Source organism: Eleutherodactylus coqui, unplaced genomic scaffold, assembly GCF_035609145.1.
Source record: "Eleutherodactylus coqui strain aEleCoq1 unplaced genomic scaffold, aEleCoq1.hap1 HAP1_SCAFFOLD_99, whole genome shotgun sequence".
Lineage (NCBI taxonomy): Eukaryota > Metazoa > Chordata > Amphibia > Anura > Eleutherodactylidae > Eleutherodactylus > Eleutherodactylus coqui.
Window position 1 is genome coordinate 186,497 of NW_027102144.1, and position 21,488 is coordinate 207,984.

General features: G+C 52.3%; 3 protein-coding genes across 3 annotated transcripts; 1 reads left to right on the forward strand and 2 right to left on the reverse strand.

The window, feature by feature from the left end:
• Positions 1–279: 279 nt before the first annotated feature.
• LOC136598638 (histone H4) lies at positions 280–591 on the forward strand. The gene has a single exon (XM_066588744.1). The coding sequence runs from the start codon at positions 280–282 to the stop codon at positions 589–591; it is 312 nt and encodes a 103-aa protein (XP_066444841.1).
• Positions 592–3,101: 2,510 nt separating this feature from the next.
• LOC136598634 (histone H3) lies at positions 3,102–3,573 on the reverse strand. The gene has a single exon (XM_066588740.1). It carries the CDS (start codon positions 3,571–3,573, stop codon positions 3,163–3,165), a length of 411 nt encoding a protein of 136 aa, XP_066444837.1. The 3' UTR covers positions 3,102–3,162.
• Positions 3,574–4,208: 635 nt separating this feature from the next.
• LOC136598643 (histone H1B-like) lies at positions 4,209–4,826 on the reverse strand. Its single transcript, XM_066588748.1, has one exon. The coding sequence runs from the start codon at positions 4,824–4,826 to the stop codon at positions 4,209–4,211; it is 618 nt and encodes a 205-aa protein (XP_066444845.1).
• Between the last annotated feature and the right edge of the window lie 16,662 nt (positions 4,827–21,488).

The window sequence follows — 21,488 nt, forward strand, 5'->3', positions numbered from 1 at the left end:
GCGGCTCTCTGCTGCATGGCCCTTGTCTCCGTCACCCCTCCTCCGTCTTCTCTCCCACTGCTTCAGGAGCTGACAGGCCAATCGGCTGCACAAGATGGCAAGGGCCCTTGTATTCAGCCAATCAGCAGGGAGAGGGGATGAGCCTTTACTCTAGAGTACTGAAAGAAACGCCCCTCAATGACGGCCCTGATCAGTAGTTCCCTCTCTGGTCCGCTCCCTGTCTATATAGAGTAGGGCTCTGCGCTGAGCAGTTATTGCTTTCTACTGACAACGTGGAAGATGTCTGGTCGCGGTAAAGGAGGGAAAGGTCTGGGGAAGGGCGGCGCCAAGCGGCACAGGAAGGTGCTCCGTGATAACATCCAGGGCATCACCAAGCCTGCCATCCGCCGTCTAGCTCGCAGGGGAGGCGTCAAGCGTATCTCCGGTCTTATCTACGAAGAGACTCGCGGCGTCCTGAAAGTCTTCCTGGAGAACGTGATCCGCGACGCCGTCACCTACACCGAGCACGCCAAGCGCAAGACCGTCACCGCTATGGACGTGGTGTACGCGCTCAAGCGCCAGGGCCGCACTCTCTACGGCTTCGGAGGTTAATAATTCTGCTTTTTCTCCATAACACAAAGGCTCTTCTCAGAGCCGCCCACCTCTTCCAAGGAAAGGCTGTATTCCAACTCCTTGTGGGGTCGTCAGTAGCGGTGATAGTCTATGCGCTCTGACATGATACAGCCGGGGTGTAATACGTTGCTGTAGAGTGAATGATAACCAGATTGTGTGCTAGTTCTCTCTGGTGTCTCTTCTGCATCGTGCAGTATAAATGGCATTATTGGGGGAGGCAGCAGCGGAACACAGATGATCATCTCAGACTCCACCGCCTGCTGCGGTTTGGGGCTCCGTTTTCTTCCCCGTGTCCACAAGCGCTCGGGGGGGCTCTGTCCTATTGCCTTCCAGCAATAGCAATCATGTCTTCTGCTGGCAGTAGGTGGGGATAGACCGCCGTTATGTCGGCGCGGCTGCAGGGTGTTGATGCATTGCTCCCGGTGTGAGGACAAAGCGGCCGCAGCATTGTTATGGACGAGGCCCTGACGGACTGCTCAGAACCCGTGGTTTATATCGCCAGTAATGCAGCTGGGATGAATTAGAAGAAAGCTGCGGATGGTAAAGAGCAACTAGGAGGATCACCGACGGGGAGAAACCCTGACAAGGTGCAGTTCCAGCACATTTTAGGGAATATTTAGAAACCCAGCGCTGGAGTTCGCGATATTAACCGAGTGTGATCGGTGGAGTGTACAGCGCCGGTCGCATGCTTCTCCCGATATGTACCCGTCCCGGCAGCTCGCTGATAACCCCAACTGTTCTCTCAGAAATGGTGAATACGTGACAGCCGGGCCGGGGAGCTGATAGTGAGCGGACCTGGAGCTTGTGTCCTGGGAATAGGCAGATCTCTAAACCATCCGGGGGACCCGCGGGCAGAAGAGCCGTCACTCTAGAGCACCCGCGGACGCCTCCATACTGGTGGGCACTGTGCGGCGCTCTACCTAGATTTAGTGGCGCCGCACCGGACAATAAAGCCATCAGATAATCGGCGACTGTTGCTGCTCGCGGTAATCTGAGCACAGTGTATCCCCTGCTGATCAGATACCGGCAGCCCTGATCGCCGCTCTATCAGATGCCCCGTCAGTGATTACACGGGTTACATGGAGTGTGTGTGACCGAAGCAGTGGAGTGCACAAAGGGTCGGAGGCAGACGACATAGTTGTCCAAGGATGACATGCTGGGGGCTGTAGTGCATTGTAGTGGGTACAAGGGGGTAGCGGAGGCAACCCGGGATGCCTGACAATGAGAGGCTTGAAGCGCCAGGAAAGGGGAGGAGGAGCATGACGAGAAGAGCCTCACACTCCCCAGCTCCGCATGTAGAGGTGTCCAGGCGCCTCTTGACTCCTTTTACTCCAGCGGCCGCAAAGGGAACGAGAGCGGTGCAGGGACCAGAGTAGCAGCAGCAGTGGGAATGGGAGCCAAGATAGCCTGGCGGGGACCAGAGTGACAGCGGTCATCCCCTCACATAGAGGCGCAGACTGCATCTCTCAGAGATCTGCAGGGCCACCCTCTTGCCTAGGTTTAGTGCTGCGGCTATATCATTCAGCTCTCCCAGAGTCCTGCAACACGATGTCAGTGCAGTATTCTGGGAGAGCTGGGTGCTATGACCACAACTCTATATAAAATAATGGCTCCGCGGGTCCTTGGGAGATCTTGGTACAATTGCAGCACTTCTATATGAGAGGACGGCCGTGCAGGACGCCTCCAATATGGTAGCATTACACGGATTAGCGGGCAGGCCGTATGCTTTAGTGCAAGGAGGACATACAATCAGTGCGCCGCAGCCTGCTTCCTCCTCTCTATCGGTAGGAGGGAAAAGGGACTAGAGCCTGAAGTACGCGCGGGCCAGGAAGCTCTTCCTTCACCTGGGACATTCCAATTATCAGACTGGCAATCAGACAGAATCAGCGGCAACCCCCCACAAGGAGTTGGATTACAGCCTTTTCTTGGAAGATGTGAGCGGCTCTGAGAAGAGCCTTTGTGTTATGGAGAAAGAGCAGAATTAGAAGACAATAATAAATGACGCAAGTTTAAGGCCTTCCTAATGGGGCAATTACATGTTGGCCACTCCCCTTCCTTGCTGATTGGTTTAGCACAGAACCGTTTGAAATTTGGAATTTACCCGCTTCCTCTACAACTCTCAAAAGCCTCCTGGCTAGGTGCCTCATGTCATTGTGTAGTATTATTGTTGTTTTTGTATTGCTTTCTTTCGCCTTGGTACAATGAGATAACATCCACATATAAAATACATCCTCAACACTAATCCCTTCCCTCCCGGCGGACTACAGGAACCGATAGATGCCTCTCACTGACAACTTCATCGCTTTGTCTCTTTCTACAATATGGAAATATGAGAAAATGGCATAAATTACCCGAGGTACTGACTAGGTCACTGAAGGGGTTAACAGACCACCTCCTGCTGACGACACATTATTGCGGACAGGCTGGCTGTGAACCCAAATGGGGAGGGAATCGGAAGAATGACAGCGGAGGACAGGATGCAGCTCGTTTGAGGAGGATTTGGTGGCTCTGAAAAGAGCCTTTGTGTTCCATGCGGTGCCCAGAGCAGATCTAAGCCCTCTCTCCACGAATCCTGCGGGCCAGCTGGATGTCTTTGGGCATGATGGTGACCCGCTTGGCGTGGATGGCGCACAGATTGGTGTCCTCGAACAGTCCTACCAGGTAAGCCTCGCTGGCCTCCTGCAGGGCCATGACCGCTGAGCTCTGGAAGCGCAGATCAGTCTTGAAGTCCTGGGCGATCTCTCTCACCAGGCGCTGGAAGGGAAGCTTACGGATCAGCAGCTCGGTGGACTTCTGGTAGCGACGGATTTCACGGAGAGCCACTGTACCTGGACGGTAGCGGTGAGGCTTCTTCACTCCGCCGGTGGCAGGAGCGCTCTTCCTGGCGGCCTTCGTAGCCAGCTGCTTGCGGGGAGCTTTCCCTCCGGTGGATTTACGAGCGGTCTGCTTGGTTCTGGCCATAGCTCTACTGTAGAGATGCACACAGATGTGATATGATGGGAGCCGTAAAAAGAGCAGAGCCTTTATACCCTACTTGCTCTTCCCTATTGGCTCTTAGAAAGAACGCCCCCTACATCTCATTGGCTTTTTCGAACAAACCACTAGCCCGCCAAAACGCTTGATGCCCGCGACCAATCAGCGTTCGGCAGAGGCTTGCCCTACCTCAGCATGATACGTACGGGTGTCTGTGAAATCATGTTCTCAGCTGCTTCCCTGCATTGATATGTCCGCAGAAACACACACTCCACGCTGCACGGCAGTCTCCCCCATTAAAGCTGTGCTGCTTTTATGGGAAATGCATTAGGTCGGCGAGTCCCCTCCCCCTTCACACTCAGCCCGGCATCCATACACGCGTTGTATAGGTCACAGTGCCCAACAGTAACGGGGATGATGCGGCGACAATGTCTCGTATTACTCCCCCTCTACAGCCTCCCCCTCGCTCCCTAGACTCCCAACTGATATGAAGTCCCCTGTAGCCGCTATGGGGGCGCTGCTATCTAGAACAGAATTCGAGGCAGTGATAATACAGCTCTGCGGTGAGAAGGTGGCGGCTCTGAAAAGAGCCTTTGTGGGGTAAATGCATGGGCGGCTTCAGCTTATTTCTTAGCCGCACTCCTCTTGGCTTTAACAGCCTTCTTAGCCGGACTCTTCGTCACCTTCTTGGGCTTTGGGGCGGCCTTCGGCTTTGAGGCTTTCTTCGGGCTCTTGGCCACTTTCTTGGCGGCGGCCGCTGCAGGTTTCTTTGCTTTTTTCGGGCTTTTGGCCGGAGCCTTCTTGGGCTTCTTAGGAGATTTCGCCGCTTTCTTGGCTCCAGCGGGCTTCTTGGGCTTGGCCGCAGACGCTGGCTTCTTTTTGGCCGGCTTGTCCTTAGTCTCCTGCTTCTTGTTCAGCTTGAAGGAGCCCGAGGCGCCGCTGCCTTTCACCTGGAGCAGGCTGCCCTTGGTGACCAGAGACTTGACGGCCAGCTTCAGGCGGCTGTTATTCTTCTCTACATCGTACCCTCCGGCAGCCAGAGCCTTCTTCAGGGCGGCTAGAGACACCCCGCTGCGCTCTTTAGAGGCGGACACGGCTCTGACGATCAGCTCCGACACGCCGGGACCGGAGGACTTCTTGCTTTTCTTGGCGCCCCCTGCGGCGGATTTCTTCGGCTGCTTCTTGGATTTGGCAGCCGGCTCGGCGGCAGGAGGAGCGGCGGCTGGGGCGGTTTCTGCCATTGTGTGCTGCGGAAATCAAATAGTAAAACTCTCCTGGAAGAGAAACTCTGAGAGCGGAGCTGGTGGCGCCTCTTATATGTACAGCGGCCGCGCTCTGATTGGCTCGTGAGCAGGCCCGTCCTGAGCTGCTATTGGCTGACAGCTAGTGCCTTATCCCATCCGGGCCTCCTCTCCGCTCTGTTCTCCTCTTGTGCTTCCCTGCCCGGGATAAGAGTCCGTTACCGGTCAGAACCGGACAGGAGAGCTCGCTTTCAACGTGACTCCTCACTCTCTGACATCTCATGCAACCGTCTATAGCCGCCGCTGGCGGAGGTTCCGGGGAGGAGCGGAGAGGAGGCCACGAGATCTTCGCCATAGTTCTCCCGATCTGCACATCACCGCATATCTGCGGAGATAAAACCGCTGCGGGAGCGCCCTCCCTCTATTCCCGGCACTTGTCACCATCCCCGGGGTCTACTCCACAATCTTCATCGTGCAGAAGCTGATTGCACAATGTGAGGACGACCTGGAGCTGCCGAGAGCCCAGAGGTGTAGCACAGGCGGCGCCTCCGCTCACTGCCAGCTCCCGGGTGCTGAATGTATACTGTATATACTGCAGACTTCTCTATACTGCGGCGCAATGTAAGATGAGGAAACCCAGTACCCCCCTGTACACTCAGACGATCGGGAATGCCACACGTTATCGTCCCTTTAATACCCCGGACATGATGGGTGTGGTTGTCCACAAGAAGAAGCGATTCTTCTTCTCTGCAGGTGCATGTCCTCCCGCGGGCTGCTGCCCGTTCTATATCATCCCAGGGATATCATGTGCTGGACGTGACGGCCATTGCATCGGCTCTGTAGTTCCCATCAATCGTTGACGGTGAAGATGGAACTTGGGATTTGGCTGAAGAGCGGTGGCATCTAACAACGCTCTAATCGGGATGTAGATCGCCAAGAAATGACGCCTGAACAAAGCCTTCTACCCGCGGGTCTCCTGCAGCCGGCGATGGCCTGTCAGTCACTGATGTCCGAGCGGAGCAGTAATACAGCGGGACTCTCAGAGCCAGATCCAGTGCCGCAGTCGGTGACATCGTACAGAACCCGCAGGGAGGGTTCTACTGTAGATCCCCGGGGCAGCAGATGTTGTACAGTGTCCGCTGGGATTCTTACGGGAAAGCGTGTTGGTCCAGAAAGCTTTCACAGACCCTGAAGGACCATCGGTACTGTGAGACCCCCGCTTCCCCCACAACCCCGTCCCATATACCCCTCCAGATCGCTAATCAGCTCTTCTATTTAGCGCCCAATGAGGCTACCCAGAAAGAGAGCAGTGCAGGGGCAGCTAGTGGAGCTCTTGTAGGTAAGCCACTGCTCCGGCCGAACAAAAGCAGCGCACAGTCATCGGCAGAGCTGGCCACCAGCGGCGCCATGGACAGCGAGAGCGGGGTTCGCCGTGGCAGCGGCGCTAGTGCCATCGGTGTACGGGAGCGGAGATATGTGAGCTTGCCAGGGGAATGGGCGGTACATGTGGGGAGGTGTGTGTGCGGCAGCCGGTCCACCGTCGTGCCCCTCGCCTAGACGTACCATCTAACTCAGGGCTCCCAACCCATGTTTCCACCCTTACATCCGCTGGAGACATAATGCACCAGGGCCGCTCAGCTGTAAGTGAATAGGAGCAACGCAGATGGTACGGCATCAGTACAACTGTAGCTGAGCTCCGTCTCCCGGCCGGCCTCCAGCTTCCTTCTCAGTACAGTAGGGTCACTCCGGCTTTCCTGCACCTCATGCCCTCCCATGAACCCTCCTCCGGGCAGGTGTGAGGGGAGGGGGCAGCGCTCTCTAGGACGGGCTCTCCTAGCTGCCTCGGACGCTGCTCTTGTTCTATGCCTATGTGTTGCCTCTGTGGGGAGGAGAGGATAATAAATACCATCGGGTGCCATCAAGAAGTTTCACGGAAGACAGCTCCCTGTCCGGGCTGCCCCATGCGTGACTTCCCACGGGACACCGGCCTAGCTATGTACATTTAACCCTTAACCCACTAGCCTCCGGTCACTGTATCTACCTGCAGTCATACATGTAAAGGCAGTAGCCGCAGTACACAGTGCGGCCGGCGGGTCAATAATCTGCTCACAATGACCAACATGGACATACAATGGAGAACAATACAATAAATGAGTTCTGAATGTAATGTTTATGTAAAGGTCGCCGTGTCCGTACAAAGGGTCTAGTGTTCTTGTGTCACATTGTGTGCAAGTAGTAGCGGCAAAGGGCAACCTTTAGGCTGATATCTTGTCACGGAGTGTTGTTCAATCTTTGGCAATCCGGACTGATGCCCCAATAATAGTCGGCCCTGATATATGCACCCCGTCTACCCTGATACCCTGCCTCCATGGCCTTCACATCTTGGTGGGATCGTCCACCTTGCTCATGGCTGAGGGCACCAAGGTTTTCCGGGAAGTTACCACGATGGCTGAGCAGAAAATGCCCCTCGCTGCTGATGTTGCAGCATTGTGTAGATTCGGACAAACTGCGGACAAACCCTCATTAGCAAGGCACACTTTAGCTAAGCACCACACTACCTCCAACCAAGCACAAGCACTGCCTGCGGGACACACCGCTGCCTCTTCTCCTGGGTCACATGCTGCCCAACCCCCACCCCGCACCACCCTGCGTCTGCAGCGCACACAAAAGTGACACATTGACGTTTGATCTTCATTCCAATCCTGTGCCACCTCCGTCAGGAGCTGCAAACGTGGGCATGCGTTACATAGCAATGGGGAATCCATGTGCCCACACAGTATTCATCCTGTCTAGGTGTCGCATAGCTCAATCGACACAGCAAGGGAAAAGCCATCTGCACTCTGCCCTCTACCCAAGTCAGTCAGTGTCTTTGTGCCAGACAGGTCAAACACTGCAATGGGAACTAAGTTTGCACCAACAGCTTGGGTGGTTCCTAGGCAACCCAAGACATGAACAATAAATAAATCAGAGCGGCCAAACATGGCAGACTTGGACCGCGCCAACGACATAGGCCTCGGCGCACAGCTTCAGCAATCGTAGGCACGAAGCGGACTTCGATGCTAGTCCATCTGCGACGGGCTCATCAAATCAGTTAGCTTTCCTTTCACCGCTCCAATGACTGGATTAGCAGGGAAAAGTTGCACAGCCCCAACCTGGCGCAGTTGCATTTCCCCCGGGACATAGTCCTCGGCCAACAGCTTCAGCAATCATAGGCAGGAAGCGGACTTTCACTGCACCCAGGACATAGGCCTCTGCACAAACCCTCAGCAATCATGCGCCTAGAGCGGACTCCCATGCTAGCATAGCTGTGAACGTCTCATTAGCGCTGTATCGCTCCTCTTGTTTGTCCCAATGCAGCGCCCCGGATAGCTGAGGTAACGTGAGATAAAATACAGGTTGGCTTCGGCCCACACTGCATGCTAGTCAGTCTGGCCTTTTTTCATAGTAACAGGCAGGTAAAACTCCGCTATGGGAAGTCTGGGTTGACCCACAGCATGGGTGGGTCCCAGGAAGTACACAAATAAATCCCATTGCAGTGCCCCCAGATAGCTGAGCTAACGTGAGATAAAGTACAGGTTTGCTTCGGCCCACACTGCATGCCCTAGTCAGTCTGGGTTTTTTGGGGGGTCAGATACGTAGAACACTGCGATGGGAACACTTAGTGCACCCATACTATACACAGACCCCTGTAATATTCCTGTAGCAAAGGTATAAGCTGACCCCACTAACAGTTATGCTGCAGAAGTCCAGGGAGACCCTATTAACACTTCTGTAGTAATAGTATAGACGGATCCCAGTAACATTTCAGTAGCTGCAGAATAGGCAGAGCCCAGTAACATTTCAGTAACAGCAGTATAGGCAGAGCCCAGTATTAGTAACATTTCAGTAGCAGCATTATAGACAGACCCTAGTAACATTTCCGTAGCGGCAGTGAAGGCAGAGCCCAGTATTAGTAACATTTCAGTAGTAACAGTATAGACAGACCCCAGTGACATTTCCATAGCAGCAGTATAGGCAGAGCCTAATATTAGTAACTTTTCAGTAGTAACAGTATAGACAGACCCCTGTAACATTTCTGTAGCAGCAGTATAGGTAGAGCCGAGTATTAGGTACATTTCAGTAGTAACAGTATAGACAGACCACAGCAACATTTTAGTTGCAGAAGTATACACAGACCCCAGAAACATTTATGTAGCAGCAGTATTGGCAGATCCCTGTAACATTTCTGCAGCTGAAGTATAGGCAGGCCCCTGTAACGTTAATGCAGTTACACTCCTCTCCTTTGGCCCAAACAAGTTTCTCCGATAACTGTGGTAACACAGGAGAAAGCACATGATGCGCATTGCTGATCCCCTGACCCCAAGCGGGAGGAGGTGGCATTACAAGGCCAAGACACCATGACCAGGACCCGCTATAGTCTGTGTGGGAAGCACGCTAGCGGGCCCAGGGTCAGTCTCGGTTCCAAGCCTCCACCTTTGTGACCCAAGGTGCCCTGAGTTACATAGCAACAAGAAATCCATGTGTCGCAACATAGATAGCACAACACTGGAAGAGGCAGTCTTTGCGTTCCTTGGCCTAGCCTATGCTGTAAGTGCACAAATATGGTATTACACAGGAAGAAATCGGAGTGCCCAACCATGGGAGAGTTTTGCCCCGCCAAGCCACTTGGCCTCGGACAGCAATTCAGGCCTAGTCAGCCACTGTACTATTTGTGCCACATAGGTAAAACACTGCGATGGGAAGACTTAGTGCACCCATAGTATAGACAGACCGCTGTAACATTCCTGTAGCAGAGGTATATACACACCCCAGGAACATTTCTGTAGCAGCAGTATAGGCAAACCCCTGTAACATTTGTGTAGCAGAAGTATAGACCGACCCCAGTACCATTTTTGTAGCAGCAGTATAGGCAGACCCCAGTACCATTTCTGTAGTGGAAGTATAGGCAGACCCCAGTGACATTTCTCTAGCAGCAATATACGCAGACCCCTGTAACATTTCTGTAGCAGCAGACCCCTGTAACATTTATGTAGCAGAAGCGTATGCAGACCCCAGTACCATTTCTCTAGCAGCAATATACACAGACCCCAGTACCATTTCTGTAGTGGAAGTATAGGCAGACCCCAGTAACATTTCTCTAGCAGCAATATACGCAGACCCCTGTAACATTTATGTAGCAGAAGTATAGGCAGACCCCAGTAACATTTCTCTAGCAGCAGTATACGCAGACCCCTGTAACATTTATGTAGTAGAAGCTTATGCAGACCCCAGTACCATTTTTGTAGCAGCAATATAGGCTGTGAGGAAGGAGGAGCAGCAGCCAGAGAATTCAGAGTTTCAGCAGTGGACGGCGTAGAAGACTGGGTGCCTGACACATTGCTGGATTCATTTTCTGCCATCCACGACAGGATCTGCTCACACTGCTCTGTTTGCAATAAAGGTCTACCACGTGGACCCACAAATTGTGATATGAAGCTGGGGACCCCAGAAACTTGCCTCTCTCCTAATCCTGCAGCAGCCGGCTGGGATACACCTGGACCAGGAACTTGGCCTGTGCCCACACCCTCACTTGGAACTCTGCATCCTCGCTCACGTCCACATCCTCTACCCCTACCCCTACCCCTCAGCATGGTGGATTACGAATAGAGCAGACACCGACTGCTGTAAATAATTATGGAATCATATGCGTACACTTTCACGCAGAGAGCGGAATCGTAACGCTAACTCCAGGCATAAAAAAATGGAAGCAATGCAATAGTGATGCACCAGAACTACCACCAGGCAGCCAGTAAAATGCAGACGCTCAGCGGTAGCCCTAAGTAGGAGCTTGTTGGGGTTTTTTTTTGGTCAATGAATACAGGCTATATAGTGTGTATATCACTTTCCCTCTATCAGTCGCTGTGGCCGTATGTTGTGCGTCTCTAATTCACTGCAGACACAGCCCGGTGTAAATGATCTTGGAATTATGTGCCTAGACTTTGTCACTGAGAGCGGTCTAGTAAGGCAAACTCCAGGCAGAAAAAAAATAGTCAGGAAGGCCGCAAACAGGCCTAAGTGCAATAGTGATGGACTACAACTCCCATCAGACAACCTGTAAAATGCACACGGTCACAGGTAGCCCTAAGAAGGACCGTTGGGGTTCTTGTACACAGGATGCTACACTACCACTCTCCATATCTCAGCAACGCTGTCCCTATACTACTACTACTACTACTACTACTACTACTACTACTACTACTACTACTACTACTACTACTACTACTACTACTACTACTACTACTACTAACTACTACTACTACTACTACTACTACTACTACTACTACTAATAATAATAATAATAATAATAATAATAATAATAATAATAATAATATAATAATAATAATAAAAAACAACTTTATTTGTATAGCGCCAACATATTCCGCAGCGCTTACATAGACAGGGGATACAGAAAGACAAAATTACAAACATTACAGAACCACGGTTACATAGTAATCAATTGATGGAAACAATAGGGGTGCGGGGCTCCAACGAGCTTACATACTACAAGTAATGGGGTGATACAGAGGGTAAAGGGGCTGGAGATGTGCACGGTATGGCGAGGTGGAGAGTGAGGGATGCTATACACATAGACAATGGTCAGACATTTAGCCGTGTGACGGCAGAATCGGTATGACTGCAGGAGCGGTTTATGATGGCTAGCAGGGATTGCAGTCAGTAGGTCAGGGAGCATGTTATCAGGCGGAGTGCAGAGGGGTTTGTTTAGGGAATGCGGTATGCCTCCCTGAAGAGGTGCGTTTTTAGAGCACGCCTGAAGTTCTGCGAGTCCTGGATTGCTCGGGTAGCCTTTGGTAGTGCGTTCCAGAGGACCGGTGCTGCTCTGGAGAAGTCTTGGAGGCGGGAATGAGAAGTTCCAATTAAAGGCGAGCTCAATCTGGTTTCGTTAGCAGAGCGGAGAGCCCGTGCTGGTTGATGGATTGAGATGAGGGAGGCAATATAGGGGGGTGCTGCGTTGTGGATGAGGGATACAATATAGGGGGGCGCTGCGCTGTGGAGGGCTTTGTGGATGAAGGTGGCGAGTTTAAATTGAATTCTGTATTTAACGGGCAGCCAGTGCAGTGACCGGCACAGGGCAGAGGCGTCCGAGTAGCGGCTGGACAGGAAGATGAGCCTGGCTGCCGCATTCAGGATGGATTGGAGAGGGTAGAGTCTGGTGCAGGGGAGGCCAATCAGCAACGAGTGGCAATAATCGAGCCGGGAGTGGATGAGGGCAACAGTAAGTGTTTTTAGCGTGTCCACAGTGAGAAAAGAGCAGATTCTTGCGATGTTCTTGAGGTGCAGCTGACATGTTCGGGCCAGAGATTGGATGTAGGGGGTAAAAGAGAGATCAGAATCAAATATGACCCCAAGGCAGCGGGCGTGCTGGGAGTTATGGTGCCACACACTGAGATGGAGATGTCAGGATGAGGGCGGTTAGTGGAGGGTGGAAATACCAGCAGGTCAGTTTTAGAGAGGTTTAGTTTTAGGTAGAGAGAGGACATAGTGTTAGAGACAGCGGACAGACAGTCGGTGATGTTTTGGAGTAAAGGTGCAGAGATGTCACGGGATGAGGTGTATAGTTGGGTGTCATCAGCATACAGGTGGTATTGGAGGCCAAATCTCCTGTTGGTTTGTCCAATAGGGGCTGTGTAAATAGAGAAAAGTAGTACAGACTGCAGCCTGAGAACGCTAAAGCTGTAATGGGGCTGCACGCCCGATATACAAAAAAAAAAAATAAATGCAAAACTGCTACCAGCAGCCACGACAGTAATGCAGACGGTCAGATGCAGCTCTAAGAAGGACCGTTGGGGTTCTTGTACACAGGTTCCTACACTAACACTCTCCCTATAGCAGCAGCAGCACTGCCCCTGATCTCTCTCAGTGTGTGACTGTGGCGAGCCGCAAGCGGACCCACTTTAAATACTCGGGGGTCACTTGATCTCGCCAGCCACTCACTGCAGGGGGGTGGGATAGGGCTGGAATATCACAGGAGGAAGTTGTAATGCCTTCCCTGCATTTCTATTGGCCAGAAAATCGTGCTAACATTTCAGGGAAGGAAATTGAATTGACTCGAGTACCGCGTGGTGTTCGTCTCGAGTAACGAGCATCCCAAGTACCCTAATGCTCGGACGAGTACGCTCGTTCATCTCTATTAGTTAGAATATTTAAAGCGGGCCCGCTCGCGGCTCGCCTCAGACACACACTGGGAGTGTATAGGGAAAGTGCTGCTGCTGCTACTATAGGGACAGTGTTAGTGTAGGATCCTGTCCTCAATAACCCCAACGGTCATTCTTAGGGCTACATCTGACCGTGTGGATTTTACCGGGTGGCTACTGGGAGTTGTAGTGCTTCCATTTTAGTATTATGCAGCTAGGCCTGTTTGCAGCCCTCCGTAATGTTTTCTTTTTTTCTGGCCGGAGTGTGCGTAAAAATACCGCTCTCAGCGTGAAAGTGTACGCAAATAATTCCTTGCTTATTTATAGCGGTCTGTGTCTGCAGTAAATTAGACGCACAGCGTAGGGCCACAGCCACTTCTAGAGGGAAAGTGATATACACTATACGGCATGTATCCTCTGCGCAAAAAACCCCCAAAAGCTCCTTGTTGGGCTACATCTGACTGTGTGCATTTTACTGGGTGGCTGATGGGAGTTGTAATGCTTCCATTTTAGTAATACGCAGCTAGGCCTGTTTGCAGCCTGCCGTGTTATTTTTTTTTCTGGCTGGAGTGTGCAGTAAAATACCACTCTCACGATAAACAGTACTGTAATATCACCGGGCTATTGCGAAGTACTTCAGCTGAGCCGCTGTGCAGAGCGTCTCACAATACCCTTTCCTTGGTGGGGTTGAGATCGCCGCAGTTACCGGCACCTATCCACTGGCTTTACAGTCTTCTCCCACTCCACACAGCCTCTCTTATCTACAAGTCTCTGCGAGCAGTAAATTACCCCTCGGTATCAGAGCAAGACAGCGGGTTACTTTTTTCAAGCCACAGCATAGAGTCTCCGCTACCTACAAGTCTCTGTGTGCGGTGAATTAAGGCCAAGTCGTCAGTGCTGTACAGTGGGGTAATTTATTTAGACCCTGCTTTATTTGTAATCCGCCATGATAAGGAGTAGGTGTAAGGGTCAAGGAGGTGGACACGGACGTCCAAGTGAGGGTGTGGGCACAGGCCGAGTTCCTGGTCCAGGTGAATCACAGCCGGCTGCTGCGGGATTAGGAGAAAGGCAAGTTTCTGGGGTCCCCAGCTTCATATCACAATTTATGGGTCCACATGGTAGACCTTTATTACAAACAGAGCAGTGTGAGCAGGTCCGGTCGTAAATGGCAGAAAGTGCATCCAGCAATGTATCGACCACCCAGTCTTCTACACAGTCCACTACTCCCAGATAGGGACTGCAACTCTGATTCCTCTGGCTGCAACTCCTCCTTCCTCCCAGCCTCCTCACTCCATGAAAATGACATATTCTGAGCAGACAGGCTCCCAGGAACTGTTCTTGGGCCCCTGCCATGAGTGGGAAAAAATGGTTCCTCTCTCACCTGAGGAGTTTGTTGTGACCGATGCCCAACCTTTGGAAAGTCCCCGGGGTCTGGATGATGAGGCTGGGGACTTCCGGCAACTGTCTCAAGAGTTTTCAGTGAGTGAGGAGGATGATGATGATGAGACACAGTTGTCTATCAGTGAGGTAGTAGTAAGGGCAGTAAGTCCGAGGGAGGAGCGCACAGAGGATTTGGAGGAAGAGCAGCTGGACGATGAGGTGACTGACCATACCTGGATTGCTAAGCCTACTGAGGACAGGTCTTCAGAGGGGGAGGCAAGTGCAGCAGCAGGACAGGTTGGAAGAGGCAGTGGAGTGGCCAGGGGTAGAGGCAGGGCCAGGGCGAAGAATCCTCCAACTGTTTCCCAAAGCACCCCCTTGCGCTAAGCCTCCGTGCAGAGGGCTAGGTGTTCAAAGGTGTGGATGTTTTTCAGTGAGAGCGCAGACGACCGGTGAACAGTGGTGTGCAACCTGTGTCGCGCCAAGATCAGCCTGGGAGCCACCACGACAAGGCTATGGCATATGAGGGCCAAACACCCCACAAGGTGGGACAAAGGTCACTCACCGCCTCCGGGTTACACCACTGCCTTGTCCCCAACCTGCCACTACTCAGATCCACCCCCCCCCCCCCCCCCGCTCAGGACACAGGCACGTGCGCCTCCCGGCCTGCACCCACACCCTCACCTCCAGTGTCGTCCACCCCATCCAGCAATGTCTCTCAGCACAGCGTCCAGCTGTCGCTAGCAGAAGAGTTGGAGCAAAAGCGCAAATACGCTACCACGCACCCGTACGCACAAGCTTTAAATGTGCACATTGCAAAATTAATCAGCCTAGAGATGCTGCCGTACAGGCTTGAGGAAACGGAGGCTTTCAAAATACGATAGTGATGGCAGCGCTGCGCTACTCGGTCCCCAGTCGCCACTATTTTTCCCGGTGTGCCGTCCCAGCCCTACACCAGCACGTCTCCCGCAACATAAATTGTGCCCTCACCAACGCGGTTACTGGTAAGGTCCACTTAACCACGGACACGTGGACAAGTACTGACGGGCAGGGGCACTATATCTCCCTGACGGCACATTGGGTGAATTTGGTGGAGGCTGGGACCGAGTCAGAGCCTGGGACCGCTCACGTCTTACCCACACCCAGAATAGCGGGTCCTACCTCAGTGCTGGTATCTGCTTTGCACTATGCCACCTACTCTAGACCCTCCCCCTCCTCCTCCTATGCAACCTCTACCTCTCATTTAAGAAGTGTGAGCAGCACGTCACCAGCAGTCGGTGTGGCGCGACGCGGCAGTACAGTGGTGGGCAAGCGTCAGCAGGCCGTGCTAAAACTACTCAGCCTTGGTGACAAGCGGCACACGGCCCACGAACTGTTACAGGGTCTGACAGAGCAGACCGACCTCTGGCTTTCGCCGCTGAGCCTCCAACCGGGCATGGTCGTGTATGACAACGGCCGTAACCTGATGGAGGCTCTGCAGCTCGACAGCCTCACACACGTCCCATGCCTGGCCCACGTCTTCAATCTGGTGGTTCAGCGGTTTCTTAAAAACTACCCTCACTTGCCTGACCTGCTCGGCAAGGTGTGCCGGCTCAGCGCACATTTCCGCAAGTCCAAGACGGACGCTGCCACCCTGCGGACCCTGCAACATCGGTTTAATCTGCCAGTGCACCGACTGCTGTGTGACGTGCCCACGCGGTGGAACTCTAAGCTCCACATGTTGGCCAGGCTCTATGAGCAGCGTAGAGCTATAGTGGAATACCAACTCCAACATGGTTGGAGTCAACCTCCTTGATTCTTTACAGAAGAGTGGGCCTGGTTGGCAGACATCTGCCAGGTCCTTGAAACTTTGAGGAGTCTACCCAGATGGTGAGCGGCGATGCTGCAATCATTAGCGTCACCATTCCTCTGCTATGCCTCTTGAGAAGTTCCCTGCAAGGCATAAAGGCAGACGCTTTGCGCTCGGAAACGTAGCCGGCGAAAGACAGTATGCCGCTGGATAATCAGAGCACCCTCCTGTCTATATCTCAGCGCGTTGAGGAGGAGGAGGTGGAGGGGGGCATGAGGAGGAGGGGGAAGAGACAGCTTGGCCCACTGCTGAGGGTACCCATGCTGCTTGCCTGTCATCCTTTCAGCGTGTATGGCCTGAGGAGGAGGATCCTGAAAGTGATCTTCCTAGTGAGGACAGCCGAGTGTTGTGTACAGGTACCCTGGCACACATGGCTGACTTCATGTTAGGATGCCTTTCTCGTGACCCTCGCGTTACACGCATTCTGGCCACTACGGATTACTGGGTGTACACACTGCTCGACCCACGGTATAAGGAGAACCTTTCCACTCTCATACCCGAAGAGGAAAGGGGTTTGAGAGTGATGCTATACCACAGGACCCTGGCGGACAAACTGATGGTAAAATTCCCATCCGACAGCGCTAGTGGAAGAAGGCGCAATTCCGAGGGCCAGATAGCAGGGGAGGCGCGGAGATCAGGCAGCATGTACAGCGCAGGCAGGGGAACACTCTCCAAGGCCTTTGCCAGCTTTATGGCTCCCCAGCAAGACTGTGTCACCGCTCCCCAGTCAAGGCTGAGTCGGCGGGAGCACTGTAAAAGGATGGTGATGGAGTACGTAGCCGATCGCACGACCGTCCTCCGTGACGCCTCTGCCCCCTACAACTACTGGGTGTCGAAGCTGGACACGTGGCCTGAACTAGGGTGTTTAGTGAGGCTGGGGGAATCGTCATGGACAAGCGTACTCGCCTGTCAACCGACAGTGCGGACAGGCTTACACTCATAAAGATGAACAAAGCCTGGATTTCCCCAACCTTCTCTTCTCCACCAGCGGAAAGCAGCGGTACCTAAACAATACGTAGGCTGCACCCGCGGATGGAAGCATCGTTCTCTATCACCATCCAAAACGGGGACTTTTTAGCTTCATCAATCTGTGTATAATATTCCTCCTCCTCCTCCTCCTCCTGAAACCTCACGTAATCACGCCGAACGGGTATTTTTTCTTAGGCCCACAAGGCTCAGTCATATAACTTTTGTAAACAATGTTTATACGTTTCAATGCTCATTAAAGCGTTGAAACTTTCACCTCAACCAATTTTTATTTTAACTGGGCTGCCTCCAGGCCTAGTAACAAATTAAGCCACATTAACCAAAGCGATTAATGGGTTTCACCTGCCCTCTTGGTTGGGCATGGGCAATTTTTCTGAGGTACATTAGAACTGTTGGTACACCAATTTTTTTGGACCCTTGCCTACAGTGTAATCCTGCTGCTTCAGAATTGTTAATGGGGCCTGTCTTGAGTGCTACTACTACTGAAATGGAACTAAGACTGTGCTCCCCCTATACTGCTGCTTCGGAATTGTTACTGGGGCCTGTCTGGACTGCTACTACTACTGAAATGGAACTAATACTGTGCTCCCCCTATAATGCTGCTAGTGATATGTTACTGGGGCCTGTCCCTAATGCTACTGCTGAAATGTTACTAATTCTGGGCTCTGCCTATACCGCTGCTAATGCTAATCAATAGAAGATAAAAAATAAACCAGCGCTCCGGTGTATCGGAAGATGACAATCAGAAGATGCAGAGGTTTGTGTTAGAGATTATGGTTTGTATAGTAATAAGTATTACTTACTTTACAGGGGTGCTTATAGTGAAATGCTATGTCACTGGGGTGTGGAAACAGAGGCTTCCCCCCGCCACGGCCCACTTAATCCTGGCCACATTCAAAAAACCAACTAAATAAAACTGTGCTACTAGGTCCGCAGTCGCCACCACATTCCCACCAACGCGGTTACTGTTAAGGTACATATTACCACTCTGACTGGGGCATGCACTGTGGGCCGAAGCACACCTGTATTGTATGTGAGGTTAGCTCTGCTGAGCAGGGCACTGCAATGGGATACATTTATGTACCGCCGATGGGTTCCAGGGAGCCACCCATGCTGTGGGTCCACAGGGACTTCACATTAGGGATTTGTACCTGCCAGTGTCTATGTATTAAAAACCCCGGTCAGACTGGGGCATGCAGTGTGGGCCAAAGACCACCAGCATTTAATAGGATGTTACCTCAGCTGTGCTGGGCACTGCAATGGGATTTATTTTCGTACCGCCAGTGGGTTCCAGGGAGCCACCCATGCTGTCGGTCCACACGGAGTTGTAACTGCATGTGTCCACTTCTAAAGAACCCTAGTCTGACTGGGGCATGCAGTGTGGGCCGAAGCCCACCTGCATTACACCTGACGTTACCTCAGCTGTGCTGGGCACTGCAATGGGATTTATTAATGTACCGCCGATGGGTTCCAGGGAGCCACCCATGATGAGGGTCCACAGGGACTTCACTTTGGGGATTTGTACATGCCTGTGTCTATGAATTAAAAACCCCGGTCAGGTTGGGGCATGCAGTGTGGGCCGAAGCCCACCTGCATTAAACCTGACGTTACCTCAGCTGTGCTGGGCACTGCAATGGGATCTATTTATGTACCGCCGATGGGTTCCAGGGAGCCATCCATGCTGTCGGTCCACACAGAGTTGTAACTGCATGTGCCCACTTATAAAGAACCCCAGTCTGACTGAGGCATGCAGTGTGGGCTGAAGCCCACCTGCATTTAATCTGACGTTAGCTCTGCTGTCCAGGGCACTGCAATGGGATACATTTATGTACAGCCGGTGGGTTCCAGGGAGCCACCCATGCTGTGGGTGCACACGGAATTCCCATTGCGGAGTTGTACCTGCCTGTGACTATTAATAAAAAAAACCTGGTCTGACTGGGGCATGCAGACACCTTGACAGAATGAATAGTGTGTGGCACATGGGTTCCCCATTGCTATGCCCATGTGTGTAGCTCCTGATGGAGGTGGCACAGGATTGGATTTCTCATTGCTTCTGTACAGCACTGTGGGCTATTGCCCCGCCCCTTTTAAAGAGGGTCGCTGCCTGGCCGTGCCAACCCTCTGCAGTGTGTGCCTGCAGTTCCTCCTCATGGCAGACACACTTATAAATAGACATGAGGGTGGTGTGGCTATGAGGCCAGCGTGTGGCATGAGGGCAGCTGAAGGCTGCACAGGGACACTTTGGTGTGCGCTGTGGACACTGGGTCGTGCGGGGTGGGGGGGGGGGCAGCATGTAACCCATGAGAAGTGGCATTGGGGTGTCATGCAGGCAGTGATTGTGCTTTGTTGGAGGTAGTGTGGTGCTCAGCTAAGGTATGCCTTGTTAATGAGGGTGTTTCAGAAGTAAAAATTGTTGGGAGGGGGGGGCACACTCTTGACGCTATTGTGGCTTAATAGTGGGATCTGGGAACTTGAGATGCAGCCCAACATGTAGTCCGTCGCCTGCCCTATCCGTTTCTGTGTCGTTCCCATCACTTTCTTGAATTTCCCAGATTTTCACAAATGAAATCCTTAGCGAGCATCGGCGATATACAAAAATGCTCGGGTCGCCCATTGACTTCAATGGGGTTCATTACTCGAAACGAGCCCTCGAACATCGCGGAAATTTCGACTCGAGTAACGAGCACCCGAGCATCTTGGTGCTCGCTCATCTCTATTATCTAACTTTTTTTTCCGGACTTCGCCTACACTAATGGTACACCAATGTTTCAGGGGTTCGCCTATACTTCTGCTACAGAAATGTTACTGGGATCTGCCTATACTGTTACTACAGAAATGGTACTGGGGTCTGCCTATACTTCTACTACAGAAACGTTACAGGGGTCTGCCTATACTGCTGCTATAGAAATGTGACAGGGGTCTGCCTGTACTTTTACAACAGAAATGTTACAGGGGTCTGCCTATACTGCTGCTACAGATATGTTACTGGGGTCTGCCTATACTTCTGCTACAGAAATGTTACAGGGGTCTGCCTATACTGCTGCTACAGAAATGTGACAGGGGTCTGCCTGTACTTTTACAACAGAAATGTTACAGGGGTCTGCCTATACTGCTGCTACGGAAATGTTACTGGGGTCTGCCTATACTGCTGCTACAGAAATGTTACATGGGTCTGCCTATACTGCTGCTACAGAAATGTTACAGGGGTCTGCCCATACTTTTGCTACTGGAATGTTACAGGGGTCTGTCTATACTATTGGTGCACAAAGTCTTCCCATCACAGTGTTTTACCTATCTGGCCCAAAAACACTGACTGACTAGGGCATGAATTGTGGGCTGAGGCCAACATGTATTTTCTCTTGCGTTACCACAGTTATAAGCGGGACTGGTTTGGGCCAAACAAGAGGAGCGATACTGCACAAATAAGATGTTCACAGCTGCACTAGCATTGAAGTCCGCTCTATGCCCGCCATTGCTGAGGGTTTGTGCAGAGGCCTAGTTCATGATGGAAATGCAACTGCACCAGGTTGGGCCCGTGGAACTTGGCCCTGGTTATTCCAGTCTTTGGAACGGTGAAAGCAACCGCAACAAATTAAATGAGACGTTCACTGCTGTACTAGCATCGGAGTCAGCTCTATGCCCACGATTGCTGAGGGTTTGTGCAGAGGCCTATGTCCTCGGTGCAGTGAAAGTCTGCCATGTTTGGGCACTCTGATTTCTTCATGGTTCATGCCTTGGGATTCCTTGGACTCACCTATGCTTTGGGTGCACACAGACTTCCCATAGCGGTGATTTACCTGTCTGGCACAAAGACACTGACTGACTTGGGTAGGCTGCAGAGTGCAGATGGCTTTCCCCTTACGTTGTTGATGAGGTACCCGACACCCAAACACAAGGAGTAGTGTGTGGACACATGGAGTCCCCACTGCTATGTCATTGGCGGTACCTTGGGTCACACAAAATGGAGGCTGGGACCAAGCCTGACCCAGGGCCCGCTCACATACATCCCACGCTGAGTATTGCTGCATTGTGGAAATGAGTAGAAGTGCTGGGCTGGCACCTGAGTCCCCTTTATGCCCACGTTTGCGACTCTTGACAATTTTGCGACAGAGGTGGCACAGGATTGGAATTCAAAAAGGGTTGCTGCCTGACCCTGCCAACCCTCTGCAGTGTGTGCCCCCGGTTCCTCATCATCTCAGACGCACGTATAAATAGGCATGAGGGAGGTGTAGCTATGCAGCGAGCGTGTGGCAT